Source organism: Podarcis bocagei, assembly GCF_964188305.1.
Source record: "Podarcis bocagei genome assembly, chromosome: 2".
In the NCBI taxonomy this organism is placed as follows: Eukaryota; Metazoa; Chordata; class Lepidosauria; order Squamata; family Lacertidae; genus Podarcis; species Podarcis bocagei.
In genome coordinates this window covers 14,251,813-14,273,323 of record NC_138126.1, presented here as the reverse complement: position 1 = coordinate 14,273,323, position 21,511 = coordinate 14,251,813, and the positions used below count along the sequence as shown (strand labels likewise).

Sequence of the window (21,511 nt, the reverse complement as noted above, 5' to 3'; positions counted from 1 at the left end):
GGATTGTTAGGTATCCTGTAGACTGTCCCCGGGACAGGTGAGGCTGCTGATCCCTTATTTTCAAAATTGAAAATTGACAGCTGTGGCTGCAGGGTGGCATCGTCCCAGCTTTCTGGGAATATTTAGTGATGAGGAAACCAGTGACTGCACATCGGATCACAAGGAGACTTATTTGTGCAACATTCTGGATAGCATATAAGATGCCAGGTAGATTCCAATGATACAATAAATTTTGAGGGACAGCGCAAGGGGGCGCATCCAGCCTCGCAGCCTCCCAGGGCCCAACCCACAGCCAGCGAGCTCCGATGCTCAGAGAGGCAGGAAACGGGGCCAGCCAGGGGGACTCGAGAGCGGCTGCACTTTCCTCTCCCCCGCCGAGGAGAGCGGAGGAGCAGCGGCCCGTGGCCGGGCGAGTTTCCCCGGAGAGGAGCCGGATTCCGGTGCAGGGACGGAGCGAGGAGTCCGAGGTGCAGGAGGCGGGGGGGCAGGAGGAGGAGGAGGAGGAGAGCACGTGCGCCTGGCAGGATCAGGCCCCGAGTGGAGTCAGAGGCTGCAGGGCGCCCCCCCCAACCGGGCAGGAAGGGGAAGGGGCGCAGCTGAGGGGCGGGGCATCTGCAGGAGGGCGCAGGGGCAAACATCTCTGGCTCAGGCTGGCACGGACCCTGCCGGAGACCCTGGGGAGCTGCTCCCTTCAGTCCTGAGCTCAAGGGGCAGAATGAGGGGTCCAAGGGAAGGGGAGGCAGGGGGGGGAGAGCAGTGCAGCACGGGGGGGGGGCTCTTCCTGTGCAGCCCCCTGACACCCTTTGCAGACCACTACTCCTGCCCCCCCTTCCTCTGCCAGTGCCATTGATAAATCTATCGCCCTCATTTGTGAATTGGTCTGATCGCCTTTGAAAGCTCTCTTTGCCACCACCATCACCGCATCTTGTGGCAATGATGTCCGTCAGGTTCATTTAGCAAGGAAATGGATTCTTTTGCCTGCCCCAAATCAAGGTACACTGTGCCTAAACACGGAGGTTCTGTTGATCTGTCACGGCAATTAAAACAGCTGATAGATCTATACTCCAGAGAATACATCTGATCTTTCCCCAAGCTGTCAAAGTTAGTGACCTCTTGTGTCTGCGTGTAAATAAGTGAGACAGGCTTAAGCCTGGTTTCATTAATTGTTTTATTTCCACCTTCCTCAGTAAGGCAAATGAAGGCTGAGGGTTGAAGTGAGTGCCAGATTTGAGAAGGCAGAGGAAAGGAGGATTCTATGTTCAGATTATTCATGTTCAGATTATTACTCATTTCACTTCACTGCTGCTTCATATTTTTAAGGGGAAAAAATCTCAAAGCAATTAATGGAAAATCTCATTGCAGTTTGTGTCCATAGGATCTTGAGAGCATTAACTCTGTAGATCCAGTTCTCTCCTCCTGATAGTCTCAGATTTGAGACTGTTCTTTCTGATAGAACAAGAGGAACGGAAGATTTATGGGCTTAAAGCTGCATTGATTCTGGAGGCCACATTCCAGTGAGCTTTGTGGCCAATGTATGCACATGCATGCACACACAGAAAAGAGATGCAGACCATAAAGTCACATGCACACACGCCAGAGGTGCTGCACACACTCACCAGACATGCCATCTAGCATACATACAAGTCTTGCAAACACAAACAACATGTTTAGACCTTCCAACCCCAGTGCTGGGGTGGAGGAGAAATAAGAGCAAAAGAAGACCCTGCTGAATTAGCAATGAGTTCTAAGAAAAAAGACCCTTCTGATTGTTCTTTAGAAATCCTCTTTAAAGAGCAGCCAGAGGGATCATTTATTTCCAGATCAGGGCTTTTACCCCATTTCAGCACTGTGCTTGTTTGTGGTGAAATTGGAGTTGAAAATATCTCTCTATGGGCCCCTTAGGCATCTTTCTCTCCAGGACAGACAGAGATCTTCATCCTATGATCAGATAAGGAAATGGAAACCGCAGGGACTAACAGGACACATGAAGTGGGTTGTTTGATTTTGTTGGCCAATATTCCTTTTGCCTGTTTGTTTCTTAGGCTGTGCAGATCCCATACATTTAAAGCACGTGGCTTCCCCTAGAGAACCACGGGACCTGTAGTTTATTGCTACAGTTCTCAACACCCCTAACAAAATGCAGCTCGCAGGATTTCTTGGGTGAAGCCATGTACTTTAAATGTTAGGTGGGTCTGTTGCAGCCTTAATCATATACAAGGATCTGTTGCTGCCTTTCCAACATGCTAGAAGTTGCAGCCAGGATCAGCATTCCCTGTCCACGGAACATGCTCAGTCCTCTCACTGGGTTGTTTTTGGATTTCCTTCCACTGCCTTGGTTCCCCCACCCCCAAATATTATTTGTACTTCCATAAACCTTGATGTTTCCCCCAGTCTTTGGATAACTTCCCCTCCTCCCTGGGTGGAGCCGTTTGGGTGACATAATGATTGTCATTCACAGCCTGAACATTAGAAATAGAAAGAGTAATAATATATTTCAAAAACTGGCAAATGGTTAAAAATTGTGCTTTTGTTTTTATTCTTGTGTTGTATTTTATTTGTGTTTATTTCTTTTCCAGCAGGGTGGCGTAAAAATGGAAGAGCAGGGACCCAGGAGACCCATTCAAAGGGAGAGACTGGAGTGGAAAGGAAAGAAACCTCCTGCCGGCCAAGTTGGGACCATCAGGGATCTTCTGCCTCGGGCGAATTTATGTCAGATTAAGCAGGAGCCAGAGGAGGGGCAGCCGCAGCAGCACTGGGAAGCCCAGAAGCAGGATTTCCTGAAGACGATGCAGCCCCCTCGTTCAGGGTGGGAAGCCCCACAGGCTCCCAGTCCTCCCCACTCCGGGGATGGTGTCCTCTCCTTCAGGGGAGCTGCGGATGCCAGTCGGTGGCCCAGTGGGAGAGCAGGGGGGACAGACCAGACCCTGCTCCCAGACACTGAGGGGCTTCTGGGAAAGGTAAGTGCCCTCCTCTCACCTGGGTTTCCAGCACCTGGAGGTCACAGGTCCACTGCCTCTAGACATGGAGGTTCTGTTTAGCTTTGGTGGTGAATATTCCTCCTCCCTGCACTTCCTCTCTAATCCAGTTTAAAAAGGCTTGCTAAACCAAACTTTCTTATACATGGGACGTTTGCAATCATATCTCCTTCTGTTCTTACTTTACCTAAACAGTTGCAGGGGACTCTGAATTTCATCAGAGCAGAAGCTACGTCAGAAGAGGTGACCTTCCACCAACCCCTATTTTCCTCCTCTAAATTGCCTCCATTTGCAAAATGCTCTTTTCTCCCCACTGAGGTAAAAATCTTGGCACGTCTCGCAGCCTCAGAAATCCAATAAATTCCTCAGAAATCCCATGTGTAGTCGCATTAAAGATGACTGGCCTACCTTGCAAGATTGTTCCAAGATTTATTAAGATAATGTCCATTTTCAGATGACTGAATCACAGCCTGAAAAGTTGGGTTACAAATAGGAACAGTTTTTAGTACATTGCTGTACTAATGTACATTTGGTACATTACGATAAAATCTAAGTTGACCCAAGTTCAAAACAAAAAACTCTAGCCACCGCCACCACAGTCTCCTGGCCCCCACAAACAGAATGCATCACTCCAGGAAGGACCCCCACCCAACCTTTAGTGAGAGAGGGCAAAAGAAAAGGACTCTACATTGGTAGTTGCACAAATTTTCCAGCTGTGGTCCTGCACTGACAGCAAGGCTAACAAACAGGGGAGCTGGGAACGTGCTGGTCCCGTATCTCCCTGCATCTGCCTCATGACCTAAATGTCCCAGCTTACCTCATGATTGGGCCAGCCCTGAGGGTGAACTGTGATGAAACCAGACAGTCTCTTATGAGCCATAACTAACAAACTATCCATTTTGCCCAAACCAGGAAACTACGGCTGCCAGCTTTGGAATAAGCTGGGATATTAATCTAACTTCAAACTGTGCTTGGTCAAAACAGGAAACTCTGGTTGATCAGTGGCTTCGTGGTTTGACTGATAGCAGTAAAAATAGGAAGCCCTGTTGCGTTCGAAGGGGTTGTTTGGACAGAGTCTGTGATCAGCATGCCAATCAGGACAGGCTTAAAAACTAAAGGGACCCCTGACCATTAGGTCCAGTCATGGCCGACTCTTGGGATAAGGCGCTCATCTCGCCTTATTGGCCGAGGGAGCCGGTGTACACCTTCCGGGTCATGTGGCCAGCATGAGTAAGCAGCTTCTTGTGAACCAGAGCAGCGCACGGAAACGCCATTTACCTTCCCGCCAGAGCGGGACCTATTTATCTACTTGCACTTTGACGTGCTTTCGGATTGCTAGGTTGCAAGGAGCAGGCACCGAGCAACGGGAGCTCACCCTGTCGCAGGGATGTGAACTGCCGACCTTCTGATCGGCAAGTCCTAGGCTCTGTGGTTAACCCACAGTGCCACCCGCGTCCCAGGACAGGCTTAGGAAGCAATTATTATTATTATTATTATTATTATTATTATTATTATTATTATTACTTGCATCCTGGGTTGCCTCTGCCCATCTGGGTAGCTTCCAACAAAATAAAAACCATCAAAAATTTCCTTGTAAAAGGCTGCCTTCAGAAATCTTCCATTTTGTAGAAATGGCCTTCGGTTTTAAAGAATTGCCCTCTTTAAGGAATCACGTGGTGTAAACATGTAAGTTGTCCTCTAGGTCCAAACACACACAGACACACACACACACACACACAGTAGGAGCAAGCAGTTCTCTGAAGTGCTTATCTTGTGAACTTGCCATCTAAGTAGTTTACTCCTGACCAAAGTTCCTATTTCCCAAAAGGAGAGGAGGGGGAGCAGTGGAGGAAACGGATGGGTTTGAAGGCTCTTTCTGCCTCTCTCAGCTGAAGAACAAGAGCAAAGGGATTTTGCAGGGCAGGAGGGCAGAGGAGGAGGCAGCGAGGGCAGAGGGAGCAGTGAGCGGATTCACGGCCTCTCCCAGGGGGTCCAGATGCAAGCAAGGGGCTCCCTTCTCCATGCAAGTGCCACCCATGTATTCAGAGCAGTCCTTTGCAGATTAACTCTTAAGTTCTATGGGGTCTACTCTCAGGCCACTAATGTGCATACCATGCCAGCCTTAGGAAGGGAGGTGGGACAGGCAGGTGAAAGAAATTGCCAAAGGTGTTTGAAAATGGGTGGAGACTCTTGGGAATGGGGTGCCCGCTTGTGAATGAACTTTATTATTGTCACAGACCAGGATTAATAAAGCGTATAGATAAAATAGCAGTTAGGATTTTTTTAGCCAATAATTGTTAGAGCAAATTAGGACATGGAAACGCATAGGATAAAACATCTAAATAAAATACAACATTAAACACGGATAATAGATGGATAAAAAAACTGATAATTAAAACAGATAAGAACTAAAAACAAACAAAGACATACAGTTAAAACAACTGTAAGAGCATAAGAACTAAAAGACTCGCAGTTAAAACAACTATAAGAGACTGCAGAGTAGAAGCCTCTTAAATAGAGGACACTCACAACATTAGAAACTGCTGTGCAAATATGGTTAAAACAGACAATTAAAACAATGTTCAATGCTAAATTTAGAAACAATGTACAACAATAAACTGTCCCTGGGAGTTGTCTCAGAGTCACCCATGGAACCGTGTTTGGGGCTTTTCATGTCGGACTATTTTGAGTTGGGCGATGGTCTGCGCCTACAGAAATGTACACAGAATCTGGCGACCATCCAGGTCATCTTCTGATCTTTGCCTCACAGCAAAAGGTCAAATTTTTGCTTTTGCGGGAGGTCGGCTAGCCTCACCAGTAGGTATTCTGGGCTTCCTATCTCTCCCAGTGGACAGGTGCAAAGTCTCTGAGCATACGGGACCCTTCTAAAGGCTTCATCCAGGACCGGCGAGGGAAGAGCCGAGCTTCTGGCGAATGTAAAGGCCCTTCTTGCATCCCTAGATACGAGAAAGAAGAGATATGCTGCCGGTGCGGCTATATATCTCTCGATTTCTCCAATTCTATAGTCGGGGCACCTTGCACAGTCCTCCTGTCTCTCAGTGTCTAATATTCTTTGCCTGAATGTAGCTTTTGCCTGGCCGAAGCCCAGACTTAGAAGGGCTTGAGGGGCAAAACCCAGTTTCCGGAGGGTGTTCAGGACTGCAGTCTGCCAGCCCGACTGGAATTGGTCACAGAGGATCAATGGGGCTATCCCTCGGGGGAGAAGGTTCAATGTCAGCCATTTATAGATTGCTATTAGGCAGATGCTAGTCTCCACTCTCATCATCCCCCTTTCCAATCTAACCCATGCATTTGAGACACATCTGGGGACTTGGAGGAGAGGTCTAAGAAATCTAGATTGAACTCTCTCAAGGGGGGAGAAAGCAGAAGAAGGTGGGCCCAAAAAGGAACCATAGAGGAGTTGTGCCAAAGTTTTGGCCTTGTATAATTTTGGCGCTGCGGGAATGAAGAAACACCCTTGTGCTCTGAAGAATTTAAGGATACAATTAGCGGTTTTTTCCGCTAGGGGGTGCCCAATTGGGGCTTCTCCAGGGGCAGCAGAATGTCTTGGGCAGGAGAATCCCTGCAGGGGCTCTCAGACTCCCTTGGCTTCTTCTTCCCTCCCTCCCAGGAAGCTGCAACTTGCTCTGGCTTCTGCGCTCCTCAGGAAGCTGAACCTGCAAACCTAGCTGAGACTGAACCTGCAACCCTGGCCAGGATGGAAGGAGGAAGATGGACGGTTGACCTGGTCAGGCTCTCTCCCGCATCCCTCCCCGCAACCTCTGAGCATTCCCTCCCAGGACCCTTGGAGAAATCTGGTGAGTTCCAGTTGAGAGGAGATGGGGACAGGGACAGATGGATGGTGGAGGGAGAAAGAGAAAAAGATGGAGAGGAGACAAATGGAAGGAAGTTCCTGACAGGAAGAAGGAAGGGGAGAGGCCTTCTCCAAAGCAGCTCTTTGTTTCTTGAATCCTTTTCCTAAAGTAGTGGGGGCAGATTTTCTTCTTCCAGGCTTTGAAATCTTAGGTGTTATTTCCACGGCAAGAATAATTGATGATAATGATGTTGCACACCAATCCTGAAAAATGGGTGAAGGGGAATGGAAATGCTTCCCATAACTATTTATAATTAATGCATTTAAATTGTTTCTATTACTCTTATTTTTTATAGACAGGGTCAGAATGATACATTCCACCAGCACCAAAACACAATAAATGCACGCACCTTCCCAGTCTGGTGGGGTTCAGGGACAAAGGACCAGTTATCATGATACACGATTCCTGTGGCTGGAGGCTCTACACTTAGGATTGGGCATATATAGTCAAAGAGTGTCTGGTATTATAAGCAAATTGTGCAAACATGCCAATCTTACAGACTGGGGTTGTGTGTGAGAGGGAGGGAGGGAGAGAGTGGGATTATAATTTATAGCGCCCCTGTGTAATGGCTTGGTTCTCCCGCACAGACGCGAGACAACTCCAGTAGTAATTATCTCAGGTTTATTCCTCAAACTCACAAATCACTGTGGAGCACAGTTTTCAGCCTGTTCATCCCAGCTTGCAGTTGCCGAGTCCTCCAGCAAAGAAGCCCCCACTTTCGCTTTCTTTTCCCCTCTTCTCGCAGATTCTCTCGACCCTACGATTTTTTGGACACGCTATTTCCATGGTCTCTGTGTCAGAGCTCAAACCGGAGATAACAGTCTGTGCCCCCCCCCGTTACCCCCTCTTCTTGCTCTTTATTCTTTGTCCTGCTGCAGCTTGGCTGCTCCTCCCCTGCTTCACATTCCAACTGAATCACATCTCTTGCATTCTCAGGCTCTGTCAGCGGAGGCACGAGAGGCTTGAGATTCACAGAGCTGACACCCTTTAATTTTGTCCGTTCCTAAGCTTCCATGGAGATACTGTGGTACAACCTTGGTGCAAATTTCAACATAAGTACACAAAGCCAACAAAGAGACTCAGAAGTTTATAGTGGCACCAGCTTTCCTGGTCAAGAGTCCACTTTGTCAGACTGCAGCCCACACAAGCGTATGCCATAATACATATATCTGCCTTTAAGGGCTGCAAAAGATGAATAAACAGAAGCGTAGTTCATCTATGGAATCCATCCTACAGGAGACAGTGACGGCCAGCAACAGGGATAGCTTGAAGAAAAGGATAAGACTGATGTCTCTGCTCTGCCCTCGGGGTCCTAGGCAATAATCCTTCTTAATACTAGTTTCTGGAAAGCACAGGAAGGCAGAGAAGACTCTTGTGCTCCAATCCTGCTTGCCGGTTTCCCACAGGCATCTGGTTGGCCTCTGTGAGAAGAGGATGCTGGACTAGGTGGGCCTTTGCCTGATCCAGCAGGCTCTTCTTAGGTTCCAATATAGTGCAATATTTCTACAGTTACATGTAGCACTTAAGTTTTATTTATTTCACAAGGGAAATACTGTTACTTGAGCCTGAGATCATTTCTTCACTTCAGAAAGAAAAAATAGATGTGTCTAATTCCACCATAGTTCTGTATTATAAAACGATGGTGCTTTATTAAGTTTGAATGGAGTGATCATGTGTTGCTCTTGCCACTATCTCATCAGCTTTCGTAAAATTTGGAACATAGAGAGGATAGTGGAGAATGAAGGTGTTACAATGAGAGAAGGTGCAGATTGGGATTGACATGTGTTCAGTTCCCTTTTTGTCTTTCTTGAAAGTCTAACAGGATTCTCTTTCCTCCCAGACTCCCAAACAGGTGAGGAAGATGAAATTCAGAATTCTATGGAGCCACATCTGAATTTATGGGGGAAAACAAAGAAATTGAGGATACAACAAAAAAGTCACAAAGGAGAGAAACTATTTGAATGTACGGCATGTGGAAAGAGCTTCAGTCAAAGTGGAAAACTTAGAATACACCAACGAACTCACACAGGGGAGAAACCATTTAAATGTATTGAATGTGGAAAGAGCTTCAGTACAAGTGGGAAACTTAGAAGACACCAACAAAGTCACACGAGGGAGAAACCATTTCAATGTTTGGAATGTGGAAAGAGCTTCAGTGATAGGGGATCACTTAGAATACACCAACGAACTCACACAGGGGAGAAACCATTTAAATGTGTGGAGTGTGGTAAGAGCTTCAGTGTTAGTGGATCACTTAGAATACACCAAAGAATTCACACAGGGGAGAAACCATTTAAATGTATGGAGTGTGGTAAGAGCTTCAGTGATAGTGGAAGTCATAGAATACACCAAAGAATTCACACAGGGGAGAAACCATTTGAATGTACGGCATGTGGAAAGAGCTTCAGTCGAAATGATACACTTAGAAAACACCAACAAACTCATACAGGGGAGAAACAATTTAAATGTATTGAATGTGGAAAGAGCTTCAGTCGATATGAACACCTTAAAATACATCAACGAACTCACACAGGTGAGAAACCATTTAGATGTCCTGAATGTGGAAAGAACTTCAGTGAAAGTGGAAAACTTAGAATCCACCAACGAACTCACACAGGGGAGAAACCATTTGAATGTTTTGAGTGTAGAAAGAGCTTCAGTGAAAGTGGAGACCTTAGAATACACCAACGAACTCACACAGGGGAGAAACCATTTAGATGTATTGAATGTGGAAAGAGTTTTAGCATAAGCGGAGCACTTAGAATACACCAACGAACTCATACAGGGGAGAAACCATTTAAATGTGTTGAATGTGGAAAGAGCTTCAGTCGAAATGATACACTTAGAATGCACCAACGAACTCATACAGGGGAGAAACCATTTAAATGTGTTGAATGTGGAAAGAGCTTCAGTGTTAGTGGATCACTTAGAATACACCAACGAACTCATACAGGGGAGAAACCATTTAAATGTGTTGAATGTGGAAAGAGCTTCAGTGATAGTGGAAAACTTAGAGTACACCAACGAATTCACACGGGGGAGAAACCATTTAAATGTATTGAATCTGGAAAGAGCTTCAGTGAAAGTGGAGCACTTAGAAGACATCAACGAACTCACACAGAGGAAAAATCACAGATACTTTAATAAACCATATAGTTCTTTACCTTTCCTTCTATGCTTCCCTGCAATACTGATAAAATCAAACCACACCAATGCTTTCAGCCCCAGAAGAGGAGCTCTCCTTGGTGTCAGGGGAGGGGTCCAAGGGAGCATCTGGAGCCCTGCCATCCCTTCTGTCCCTGGCCCCTTCCCCTCCTCTCTATGCCATCCCAGGGCCACTCCTCACTCCACAGCAGGAGACTGGATCTGTCTGTGATGGTGAGATGTCCTGGGTGGTTGAAGGACCACTTCCTGTTTCCTGGAGCTCCATCCTGCCTTCTCATGCAAGGTGGAGTCATGAAGCAGGTGAACGCTCAGCACACCTAAGGGTGGCGCAGGGCGTGGGTGGGATTCTGCTTAACCTTTCCCTGTCTGCTCCTTTTCTGGATCCAAATCCCCACACAAAAAGGGGCAGTGTGAGGGCGCAATCAGTGTTATGGAGCTGCACTGAAAATCATTTATTTGTGACTGTAAGAGGCCCTTCTCAAAAAAACAAGCATCAAGAGAATTTAAGCTATAGAATTTAAAACAAACAGATAATTACAAAAAAAAAGAAAGCAGTCTGGTGCCACATTGCGTAGGAGTTACTTTAGCTACAAGAAATTGAATGCAGATTTCCAAAGAATAGCAAGGAGAGACAAGAAGGCCTTCTTAAACGAGCAATGCAAAGAAATAGAGGAAAGCAACAGAATGGGAAGAACCAGAGATCTGTTCAAGAAAATCGGAAATATGAAAGGAACATTTCATACAAAGATTACCATAATAAAGGACAAAAGTGGTAAAGACCTAACTGAAGCAGAAGACATCAAGAAGAGGTGGCAAGAATACACAGAGGAATTATACCAGAAAGATATGGATGTCTCGTACACCCCAGGTAGTGTGGTTGCTGACCTTGAGCCAGACATCCTGGAGAGTGAAGTCAAATGGGCCTTAGAAAGCACTGCAAATAACAAGGCCAGTGGAAGTGATGGTATTCCAGCTGAACTGTTTAAAATTTTAAAAGATGATGCTGTTAAGGTGCTACACTCAATATGCCAGCAAGTTTGGAAAAGTCAGCAGTGGCCAGAGGATTGGAGAAGATCAGTCTACATCCCAATCCCAAAGAAAGGCAGTGCCAAAGAATGCTCCAACTACCGCACAATTGCACTCATTTCACACGCTAGCAAGGTTATGCTTAAAATTCTACAAGGAATTGCAAACATGCGCTGGATTATGGAGAAAGCTAGAGAGTTCCAGAAAGACATCTACTTCTGCTTCATTGACTATGCAAAAGCCTTTGACTGTGTTGACCACAGCAAACTATGGCAAGTTCTTAAAGAAATGGGAGTGCCTGATCACCTCATCTGTCTCCTGCGAAATCTCTATGTGGGACAAGAAGCTACAGTTAGAACTGGATATGGAACAACTGATTGGTTCCAAATTGGGAAAGGAGTACGGCAAGGCTGTATATTGTCTCCCTGCTTATTTAACTTATATGCAGAATTCATCATGCGAAAGGCTGGGCTGGATGAATCCCAAGCCGGAATTAAGATTCCCGGAAGAAATATCAACAACCTCAGATATGCAGATGACACAACCTTGATGGCAGAAAGTGAAGAGGAATTAAAGAACCTTTTAATGAGGGTGAAAGAGGAGAGCGCAAAATATGGTCTGAAGCTCAACATCAAAAAAACGAAGATCATGGCCACTGGGCCCATCACCTCCTGGCAAATAGAAGGGGAAGAAATGGAGGCAGTGAGAGATTTTACTTTCTTGGGCTCCATGATCAGTGCAGATGGTGACAGCAGTCACGAAATTAAAAGACGGCTGCTCCTTGGGAGAAAGGCGATGGCAAACCTAGACAACATCTTAAAAAGCAGAGACATCACCTTGCCAACAAAGGTCCATATAGTAAAAGCCATGGTTTTCCCAGTAGTGATGTATGGAAGTGAGAGCTGGACCATAAAGAAGGCTGATCGCCGAAGAATTGATGCTTTTGAATTATGGTGCTGGAGGAGACTCTTGAGAGTCCCATGGACTGCAAGAAGATCAAACCTCTCCATTCTGAAGGAAATCAGCCCTGAGCGCTCACTGGAAGGACAGGTCGTGAAGCTGAGGCTCCAATACTTTGGCCACCTCATGAGAAGAGAAGACTCCCTGGAAAAGACCCTGATGTTGGGAAAGATGGAGGGCACAAGGAGAAGGGGACGACAGAGAATGAGATGGTTGGATAGTGTTCTTGAAGCTACCAGGATGAGTTTGATCAAACTGCGGGAGGCAGTGGAGGACAGAAGTGCCTGGCGTGCTCTGGTCCATGGGGTCACAAAGAGTCGGACACGTCTAAACGACTAAACAACAACAACCTGTGGCTTCCTTTGAAAAGAGCTCAGAAACTTCAATGGCTCAAAGAGCTGCAGACACTTTGCTGACCAGGGCTGGCTATAGGCAGCATAGGACTCCCATATTAGAACAGCTCCGTCTGCCTAATTGTCTGTTTCTGGACACAATCAATGTGTCCACAAGAAGAGGAAGATAGATTTGAGGAAGGCCAACCTGCAGAGGCACTACAAGTCGAAGCACATCCAGTACCAGGAGTTCCAAGGGCAGCTGCACCAGGAGAAGGTCAAGGCGCTGAAAACGGACCTGTTGGGTAACCTGTGGCCCCTCCAGATTGATGTCAAATTGCAACTCACGTCTGCTTTAGCCATTGGCCACGCTGGCTGGGGCTCATGGGAGCTGGAGTCCAAGGATCTAGGTCCACAAATGCCAGGGACATTTCAAATCCCTCCTCAGTTGTGAAGCCGATTGGGCAACTTAAAGCTGGTCACCATCTTTATGTGAAACCTCCCTCGCAGGGTTGCTGTGTGCGTGAAAGCAATATATCTTGTGGTGGGCTTGATGAGGGGAGTGTGGAACAGAAATGTAATTCATAGGTAAGAAGACAGGAAATAGTTCTGAATCTGACTGAAAATAAAGGATTCTTTGTCTCCAAATTGCATATAGCAAGCACCTGTGTTGTTGAACTCTAGCTGAAGTCTGGTTCCTCAGCACTCTGCACTCTCTCTCTGGAAACCTCCAGTTGTCAGGTGACAGGAACCAGCCAATACCTCCCAGTTCAGAAACAGTCTGCCAAGAGCTGAGATTGGAAGTGGACAACCAAGGAAACTTAGGGGAGCATTTTCATTTCCATGCTTATGAATATTGATTTGAATCAATTCATCTGATGTGTTCAAAATAGTAGAGAAAATTTATGGTTGACACCACCTTGGGATAGTTTTGACAGGAATTCGGGGAACTAGGAATATTTTTAGTTCCATCAGGGTTGATGGATCAGCAAATAGCTAGAGAGGATTAAGGGGTGGGGGCGGGAATCAGGCCTTGTTTCTCATGTGACAGGTAACCGATTCCACAGTTCTTAAATGTGACCATTTGCGACACAAGATCTACCCACCAGGGAAGAATGGCAGATGAAGGTGATGGACTATATGGAACTGGCGGAAATGACTGGCAGGATCCGAGACCAGGGAGAAGAGTCGGTGGAAGAAGATTGGAAGAAATTTAAAGACTATTTACAGAAACATTGTAAAATTAATGAATGTTAGAAAGATATTGGAATGAACGTATGTGGTTTTAGCAGAAATGTTATAAAGGATTAGGAAAAAATAGACTGTTAATTGGTGAAACGAGGGAAAGTAAAGTTATATCATATTAAGATAAATTACAGGGCAAAAATTGGAAAAGATGGAAAGGATTTGCTGAAATAGTTAACCGAACTAGAATACAAAAAAGGGACGTGTGAGGAGGTCAAGAAAACAAGCTAACAAATGATAAGTTATGGGAAGATTCGATGTTTTATTTTTTTAATGGACTTTTTTCTGGTTTTGTATTTTCTTTTTTTTTCTTTTCCTATTATGATGTGTTGTTTTTGATGTTGTTTAATATGATGTTATTTTTTCTTTTTGTAACCTTTAAAACCTTAATAAATATTATTAAAAATAAATAAATAAATGTGACCATTTGCTGCCTCCCCAAATTATGCTTAAGCCTTTCCCCTCCCCCCCAAAAAACAACAACAACTCAAACATGGTAACTGGTCTTGTCAAACGGGCCAATATAAGGTTCATTTGGCAAGTTTGTTGTTGTTTAGTCGTTTATTTGTGTCCGACTCTTCATGACCCCATGGACCAGAGCACGCCAGGCACTCCTGTCTTCTACTGCCTCCTGCAGCTTGGTCAAACTCATGTTCGTAGCTTTGAGGACACTGTCCAACCATCTCGTCCTCTGTCGTCCCCTTCTCCGTGTGCCCTCCATCTTTCCCAACATCAGGGGGGTCTTTTCCAGGGAGCCTTCTCTTCTCATGAGGTGGGCAAAGTATTGAAACCTCAGCTTCAGTATGTGTCTTTCCAGTGAGCACTCAGGGCTGATCTCCTTCAGAATGGATAGGTTTGATCTTCTTGCAGTCCATGGGACTCTCAAGAGTCTCCTCCAGCACCATAATTCTTTTTTTTTAAAATAAATAATATTTATTAAAGTTTCAAAGAATTACAAAAATAAAAAGAAAACAGAAAAAAACAAAGTACAGAAAAATAAAAACAATTAAAAACAAATCAATCTTTACATGTCTTGTCTTTCATTTACTTGTTTCCCTGACCTCCTCACACCTCCCTTTTTTGTATTCTAGTTCAATTAGTTACTTCAGCAAATCCTTTCCATTTTTGCTTTTATCTTAATGATTTATCTTAATATATTGTAACTTTACATTCTCACCTATTCATGATCTGTTTATTTTTAAAATGATATTTTATTAAGTTTTAAGAATAACAACAAACAGAAAAAGGAAAAAACACATACACAAAAATATAAAATTATAAAATACAAAAAATACAAAAGTTTAACTTAGAAAAGAAAGAAAAAAGAAAAAGAAAGAAAAAAGCACATTTAAAAAAACACCACAAAAATCCCTCTTTTTAATTCCTCATCTTTGATTTACTTATTTTCCTGACTTCCTCACGTCTCCCTTTTTTGTATCCCTTTTGAAAATTAGTTCAGCAAATTCATATCCAATTAATTTATCTATTATCAATCCAATCTTATTTTTTACCTTGTTGCTAGAAGCCCTTCAGTTCATTTCAATGCCATTAACATTTAAAAATTTTACAATGTTTCTGTAAATAAATTTTAAATTTCCTCCAATCTTCTTCCACCAACTCTTCCAGCATCCTTCTAACATTCCTTAATTTTACAATGTTTCTGTAGTACTCCATCACCTTCATCTGCCATTCTTCCCGGGTGGGTAGATCTTGTGTCTTCCAATACTTTGTGATAAGTATTCTTGCTGCTGTTGTAGCATACATTAAAAAATTTCTATCCTTCTTTAACACCAACTGGCCGACCATGCCCAGGAGAAAGGCCTCTGGTTTCTTCAGAAAGGTATTGTCAGGGCTGCCGCAGGTCCCAGCTCACAAAGGACCAACGCCAGTTTCACTTTATATACAGAGATGTTTATTGCAGTTCATTTTCTGCTCCACAGCCGAGGCATGCAGCCCCACGTCTGTTATGCTTAGACCGCTGAAGTCCCCTCTGAATCAGTCCCTCCCCTGCACCAGTTTAAGATGCTTGCTTTGCTCCACCTCCTCCTGTCTTTCCTTTTCCGCAGGGTCTTTCTGCCCGCTGGAGTTCCGCCCCTCCTGGATTCCTCTGACGCTGAATCTCCCGATGGCTCTCCCTCCCTCCTGCGAGCTTTGGGACTTGGCTCCTCCCCCGGGCTCTCCGTTTCCCCGCGCGCTTGCACATTTGAACTTGGCACGCGCGCCCAGCTTCCAACCTTTCTCCTGATCGTTACATCACTCCTCTCACTGCTCCCCTCCCCTTCCGGGAGGATAGCTTGTTCTGACCTCTCCTCCGTTCCAGCCGACGGAGCTGCTTCCCCTGACACACTGGAACTTCCCCCCCCCCCGCTGCGCTCTGGAGGGGAAGCCGGCCCTGATTTCCAGCTGCTGCTTCAGGATTCCCTGTTGGCTCTTTCCCCCTGATGAGTCCCCCCTGGGGCTCCTCTTGCCCTGGCTACAGGCGCCCCCTCTTGTGAATCCCCCGATTCGCTGGAAAAGCTCATGGAGTCCCTTGGGCCACAGTCCTCCTTCTCCTCGCTGTCCTCGGACTCCTCCCAATAGTTCTCCCTCTCCTGCCTCCCATGTGCCTCTGCCCCTGAACCCCTGACATCCATCCCCCCCTCGAAGCCCCCCTTCCCCCCTCCTGCTGCTCGGGTGCTGGTTCCGGGTGCTCCATTGCCGTGGGGGGTAATGCTGGAAACAGTTCATCTCCCCCGGTCTGCCGCCTCCCAACTGGATCTGGCCAGTCCGTAACGACCTCATCGACGTCGATCTCCTCCGCTGCTAGCTCAGTGTATGCGTGCTCAAAACCAGGATCCTCCCCCAACACGTTTATGTCCGTCTCTCCCCCCGTCACCTCGGGCAACACTGCTTGCCAAGGCCCCCTCAGCCACCTCCTGCCCCACCCCACTTCTGGCTGATCGTCCCACCAGTAAGAGCGGTCCGTGTCCACCCCCGAGCACGATCCCCTTGGAGGGCTCGATTCCGGCGGCGTCTCCTCTGCGGAGGAGAACCCCTGGAACGTGCTGGCTGAAAGTGTGGGTGTAAAAAGCCAGTCGTCGAAATAATCCGCAGGCATAGGTCTGTGTGGGAAGAGTGCATGAAACTCGTCCTTGAGAAGACGTTCCTCCAGGGCATAGTCCGGCACCCACTTGTTGGCGCTGGCTGGGGTACCTTCCCTGGTGAGGAGATATTCTACTCCCTTCTCCCCCTATCTCGAGTCCAGAATTTCCGTGACCTCGTTGATTGTCGCCGCCCTCGGTGACCTCCCCCCCTCTGGTGACTTTCTGCATGGGTCTGGTGCTGTCCCTGGCTCCTGAAACCTGTGTGGGGCCTTGTAGGGTGTGAGCACCGAACTATGAAAGACTGGGTGCATTCTGGACCCTTCCGGGAGGGTCAACCGAAAGGCTACTGGATTGATCTGGGCTTCTACCTGGTATGGCCCTAGCTGCTTTTGGCCTAGCTTCTTCTTAGCTAACGATTTGGCCGGCACCGCCTGGGCCGCTAACCATACCCAGTCCCCCACCTGGATGTCTTCCCCTGCTCTCCTGTGCCTGTCTGCCTGCACTTTGTAGGCGTGTTTAGCTAGCTCCAAGTGTCGTCGGAGCTCTTTGTGGACCTCCTGCAATTCGGCGGCCAAGTGCTCAGCTCCCTGCGGCTCCCCCTCCGCCGTCGTCTCCAACCCCGGGAAGGTCCTGGGATGCCGCCCATTGTTGGCGAAGAACGGCGTCACCCCCGTCGACGCGTGCTTCGTGTTGTTGTAGGCAAACTCGGCTAGTGGTAAATAGTCCACCCAGGTCACAGGCTTTTGATTGGCGTAACAGCGCAGGTACTGCTGCATGATGGCATTGACCCTCTCCGCTTGTCCATTGGTTTGCGGATGTCTCGCCGACGTTAAGTTGATCTTGACGTTCAGGATACCCAGCAGCTTCTGCCAGAAACTGGAAATAAATTGGCGACCCCGGTCGGACAGGATGGACCGTGGCAAGCCGTGAACTCTGAACACGTGGTCTATGAACAGCTTGGCGGTCTGTTCCGCTGTGGCCACCTTCGCACAAGGAATGAAATGCGCCATCTTGGTGAACAGGTCTACAACCACAAGGACCGCCGTCTTGCCTCGCGAACTGGGTAGATCAGTAATAAAGTCCAGCGCCACCTTCTCCCACGGCTCTAGTGGCGTCTGCAGCGGTTCCAGCAGTCCCGCTGGCTTCCTGTGCACTGGTTTGGACCTCTGGCAAGTGTCACACCTGGCGACGTAATCTGCGACTTCTCCTCGCATCTGGGGCCACCAAAAGTCTCTGGCTACCAAGTCCGCCGTCTTCTCCTTGCCGAAGTGGCCCGCGGTGCAAGACCTTCGTGCGGAGCTCGTTTCCCGGCACGTATAGTGCACCGTTGCGGGTTAGCAACCCGTCGCGTATCTGGAACTCGTCGTCTGTCGCTGTGCCCCTTCGCACCTCCTCCATCTTGGATTGTGCGAACGGGTCTGTCTGCAGCGCGCACCGCACCGCGTCCAGGTCCACGGCGGCTGAAGCGCATGCCCACGCCTGCGGTGCAAAAATGTGTTTGGCCGCCACCGGTGCTGCTTCCTCGAAATACTGCGGCTTCCTGGAGAGCGCGTCCGCTATGACGTTGTTGTCTCCCGGGATGTACTGTATCCTGAAGTCGAAATCCGCAAAGAACTCCGCCCAGCGTATGTGCCTCTGGCTCTGGAGCTTCGCCGTGCGCCAATACTCCAGGTTCTTGTGGTCAGTGCGGACCTGCACGGTGTGTCTGGCTCCGACGAGGAAGTGCCGCCACGCCTTGAAAGCTGCATGAATGGCCAGCAACTCCCTGTCCCAGATGGTGTAGTTCTGTTCCGACTTGCTGAGCTTCCTGGAGTAGAATGCGCAAGGCCTCCAGTTCCCTTGCGAATCCTCCTGCAAGAGGACCGCCCCCACCGCTCTGTCCGATGCGTCAGTCTCAACCCGCATGGGCCTGTTGGGATTCACGTGTAGCAGCTGTTCTTCGGACGCGAAGAGGTTCTTAAGGTTCCAAAAGGACTGCTCCGCCTGGTCCGTCCAGGTGAACTTCTTCTTCTTGGAACTGAGGGTGTCCGTGATAGCCGCCGTCTCTTTCGCAAAACCCCTGATGAACTTGCGGTAAAAGTTGGCGAAACCGACGAACCTCTGGACTTCCTTCCGATTGCGTGGGCTCTTCCAGTCCAACACCGCGCGGACCTTGGCGCTGTCCATGGCAAGTCCCTTGTCGGACAGCCTGTAGCCCAGAAAACCCACCTCCGTTACGTCGAACTGGCACTTCTCCAGTTTGGCGTAGAGTCTGTGCTCCTTTAGCCTCTGCAGGACCTCCTTAACGTCACTCTCGTGAGCCTCCGGCGATTCCGAGAAGATCAGGATGTCATCAAGGAAGCATACGCACTTCTTGTAAAGGAGTCCTGCTAGCACGTGGTGCATGAAGGCTTGGAAACAATGGGAGCCATTTTGGAGGCCAAACGGCATAACTTTGTATTCATAGGTGCCCAATGGCGTAAACATGGCCGTCTTCCACTCATCACCCTCCCTCATGCGTATGAAATTGTACGCGCCGCACAGATCCAGCTTGGTGAAGATCCTCCCCTTCCGCACCATCGCGAGCAAGTCGTCAATCTTAGGCATTGGAAATGCCTTGGGCTTTGTCATCGAGTTCACGGCCCTATAGTCTACGATGAGCCTTTTTGGGGGCGTGTCCTTCTTCACGAAAAACACAGGACTGCCCCCCACTGCCTTGGATTCTTGGATGAATCCCCGCTTCAATTGTGCTCTATGAACTCCCTGAGTTCCTGCATTTCATCCTCGGACATGGAATACAGCTTCGCAGTCGGCAGAGTCGCTCCTGGTAAGAGGTCAATTGTGCAGTCATAGGGCCGGTGGGGGGGCAACTGGTCAGCTTCCTTTTCGCAGAAGACCTCCAAAAACCCCTTGAACTTGTGGGGCACCGCTTGCACCATGCCTAGGTTCAGCTGCTGCCCTTCCTCCTGGCCCTCCTCTTCCTGGCCGGGCTGGATGCAGTGCTGTGCGCAGTAGGATGAGCAAAAGGTGAGTTGTCGCTGGTACCACGCTAATGCTGGGCTGTGTCTATCCAGCCAACTCATGCCCAACACTATAGGCATGTCTGACAGGCAGGTGACGTTGAAACTGATGACCTCTCGGTGATTCCCAATCTGCATCACCATGGGTGGTGTTTGTTGTACCACCTGCCCACCCAGCAGCTTCCTGCCATCGACTGTGACGACGTTCAAAGGCAGCGTGGCTGGTAGAAGCGCTATGCGATGCTGCTTGATGAACTGCACCCCCACGAAGTCTGCGTTGCTACCAGAGTCAATCGTAATAGGGACTTCCAGGGTGAGTCCATTGGGTAACTGGAGAGTTGCAGTGAGCTGCACCACTGGCTTGGGTGGCAGGGGGTCTGTAGGCTGCAAAATCGCTGGGGACTGCTTTACTGACTTGCCTGGCTGAGCCCCAGCATCTCTGCTCCCAGCCAGGCATTGTCGTTTCCCTGAAACTGCTCTCCGTGGTGAGCTGCCTCTGTTACTGTTGCTAAGGCTGCAGTGTGCTTCTGGAGCCTCTGGGGACACTCTTTGGCCATGTGCTGCGCACTGTCACAGATGTAACACTTCCTGCTCCCTCTAGGAGGCTTAGTCTTGACTGCTCCGGGCGCTGGGGCTCCGGCTGCTGTCTGAGCCTTGGCACCACCAAGCTCCATTGGTTCCTCCCCCTCCCTCAGCGGAAGCGAGGGATGCGTACGTCCCAGGTCCCTGGGAAGAAAAGAAGACGCTCTAGCCTGTGCACGCACCTGGCGACCCTCATCACTGTTCCAAGGGCGTTCTTCGTGGCGCACTCCTATCGTGAGCGCTCTCTGCACAACGTCTGCAAGGGTTTGAGGTCTGTCCCCCCTTGCCAACTCATCTTTTATGGAGCCATTGAGTCCCTCCCAGAACAAATCTCTCACTGCCACGGAGTCCTTCTCCCAGCCCAGCACATTCAGCAATGCAAAAAAGCGGGAATGGTACTGACGTACTGTAGCCTTGCCCTGCCGCAATCCATGCATCTCCCGCCGCGCCACATCTATGTCCACGGTAGATTGGAAACAAGCGTCCATGGCCGCGATAAATGCGTCAGAATCCCTGCGGGCAGGACCATCTTCGCGCCATAAATTGTGCAGCCAGGCTTTAGCCTCCCCATGCAAGTGGGATACAATGAAGCCCACCTTCTCCTACTCATCTCTAAAACCCTTCCGAAGCAAATGCAGCGCATATACGATGTCAGCTCTGAAACTGGGATAATGCTTCAGGTTCCCATCGAAGTGGGCTACTAAACTGCCCCCCCCCCCGCCGGCCGAGTCCAACTCCCTCTGACCTGGACCCCGGGAACCCTTCTTTGCACGCACGTTCCCACCTGGCTTGCAGATCCTGGCATAGCGCTTCTGCTTCTTCTCCCTTACGCTTGGAGACCACTACCGCAGTGGAAAGCTCCGTGACTGCGTTTCGCAGGGCTGTCAGTTGCTCCTCTGTGGTCATGTCTGCCAACCTTTGTGAGCTTGCAAAAAAAAATTTTTTGCGGTTTTTTTGAGAGGGGACTTACTGTCAGGGCTGCCTCAGGTCCCAGCTCACAAAGGACCAACGCCAGTTTCACTTTATATACAGAGATGTTTATTGCAGTTCATTTTCCGCTCCACAGCTGAGGCGTGCAGCCCCACGTCTGTTATGCTTAGACCGCTGAAGTCCCCTCTGAATCAGTCCCTCCCCTGCACCAGTTTAAGATGCTTGCTTTGCTCCACCTCCTCCTGTCTTTCCTTTTCCGCAGGGTCTTTCTGCCCGCTGGAGTTCCGCCCCTCCTGGATTCCTCTGACGCTGAATCTCCCGATGGCTCTCCCTCCCTCC

General features: G+C 48.4%; 2 protein-coding genes and 1 long non-coding RNA gene across 20 annotated transcripts in view; 2 read left to right on the top strand and 1 right to left on the bottom strand.

The window, feature by feature from the left end:
• The window catches only part of LOC308580343 (uncharacterized protein), a 117,563-nt gene extending 114,690 nt beyond the window's left edge, over window positions 1-2,873 (top strand). For all 17 annotated transcript variants that reach the window (XM_081181721.1, XM_081181729.1, XM_081181727.1 and 14 more), the window contains one exon: window positions 2,577-2,873. In XM_081181721.1, the coding sequence (XP_081037847.1) occupies window positions 2,577-2,719 (143 nt within the window). In that variant the 3' untranslated portion in view covers window positions 2,720-2,873. The remainder of the gene's footprint in view (window positions 1-2,576) is intronic.
• The window catches only part of LOC308581284, an 89,066-nt gene extending 73,849 nt beyond the window's left edge, over window positions 1-15,217 (bottom strand). For both annotated transcript variants that reach the window (XR_014004926.1, XR_014004927.1), the window contains exon 1: window positions 12,352-15,217. This is a non-coding gene — a long non-coding RNA (uncharacterized lncRNA). The remainder of the gene's footprint in view (window positions 1-12,351) is intronic.
• LOC308580845 (uncharacterized protein) lies at window positions 386-12,981 on the top strand. Its single transcript, XM_081183070.1, has 4 exons — window positions 386-467; window positions 2,867-2,957; window positions 6,607-6,793; window positions 8,691-12,981. The coding sequence occupies exons 3-4, from the start codon at window positions 6,694-6,696 to the stop codon at window positions 9,992-9,994; spliced, it is 1,404 nt and encodes a 467-aa protein (XP_081039196.1). The 5' UTR covers window positions 386-467; window positions 2,867-2,957; window positions 6,607-6,693; the 3' UTR covers window positions 9,995-12,981.
• Window positions 15,218-21,511: the final 6,294 nt, after the last annotated feature.

Bases quoted from the DNA above. Each gene is read 5' to 3' on its own strand.
- LOC308580845 (XM_081183070.1), top strand. From the start codon at position 6,694: ATGGAAGGAGGAAGATGGACGGTTGACCTGGTCAGGCTCTCTCCCGCA. The intron at 6,794-8,690 runs GTGAGTTCCAGT...CTTTCCTCCCAG, and splicing joins AGGACCCTTGGAGAAATCTG to ACTCCCAAACAGGTGAGGAA.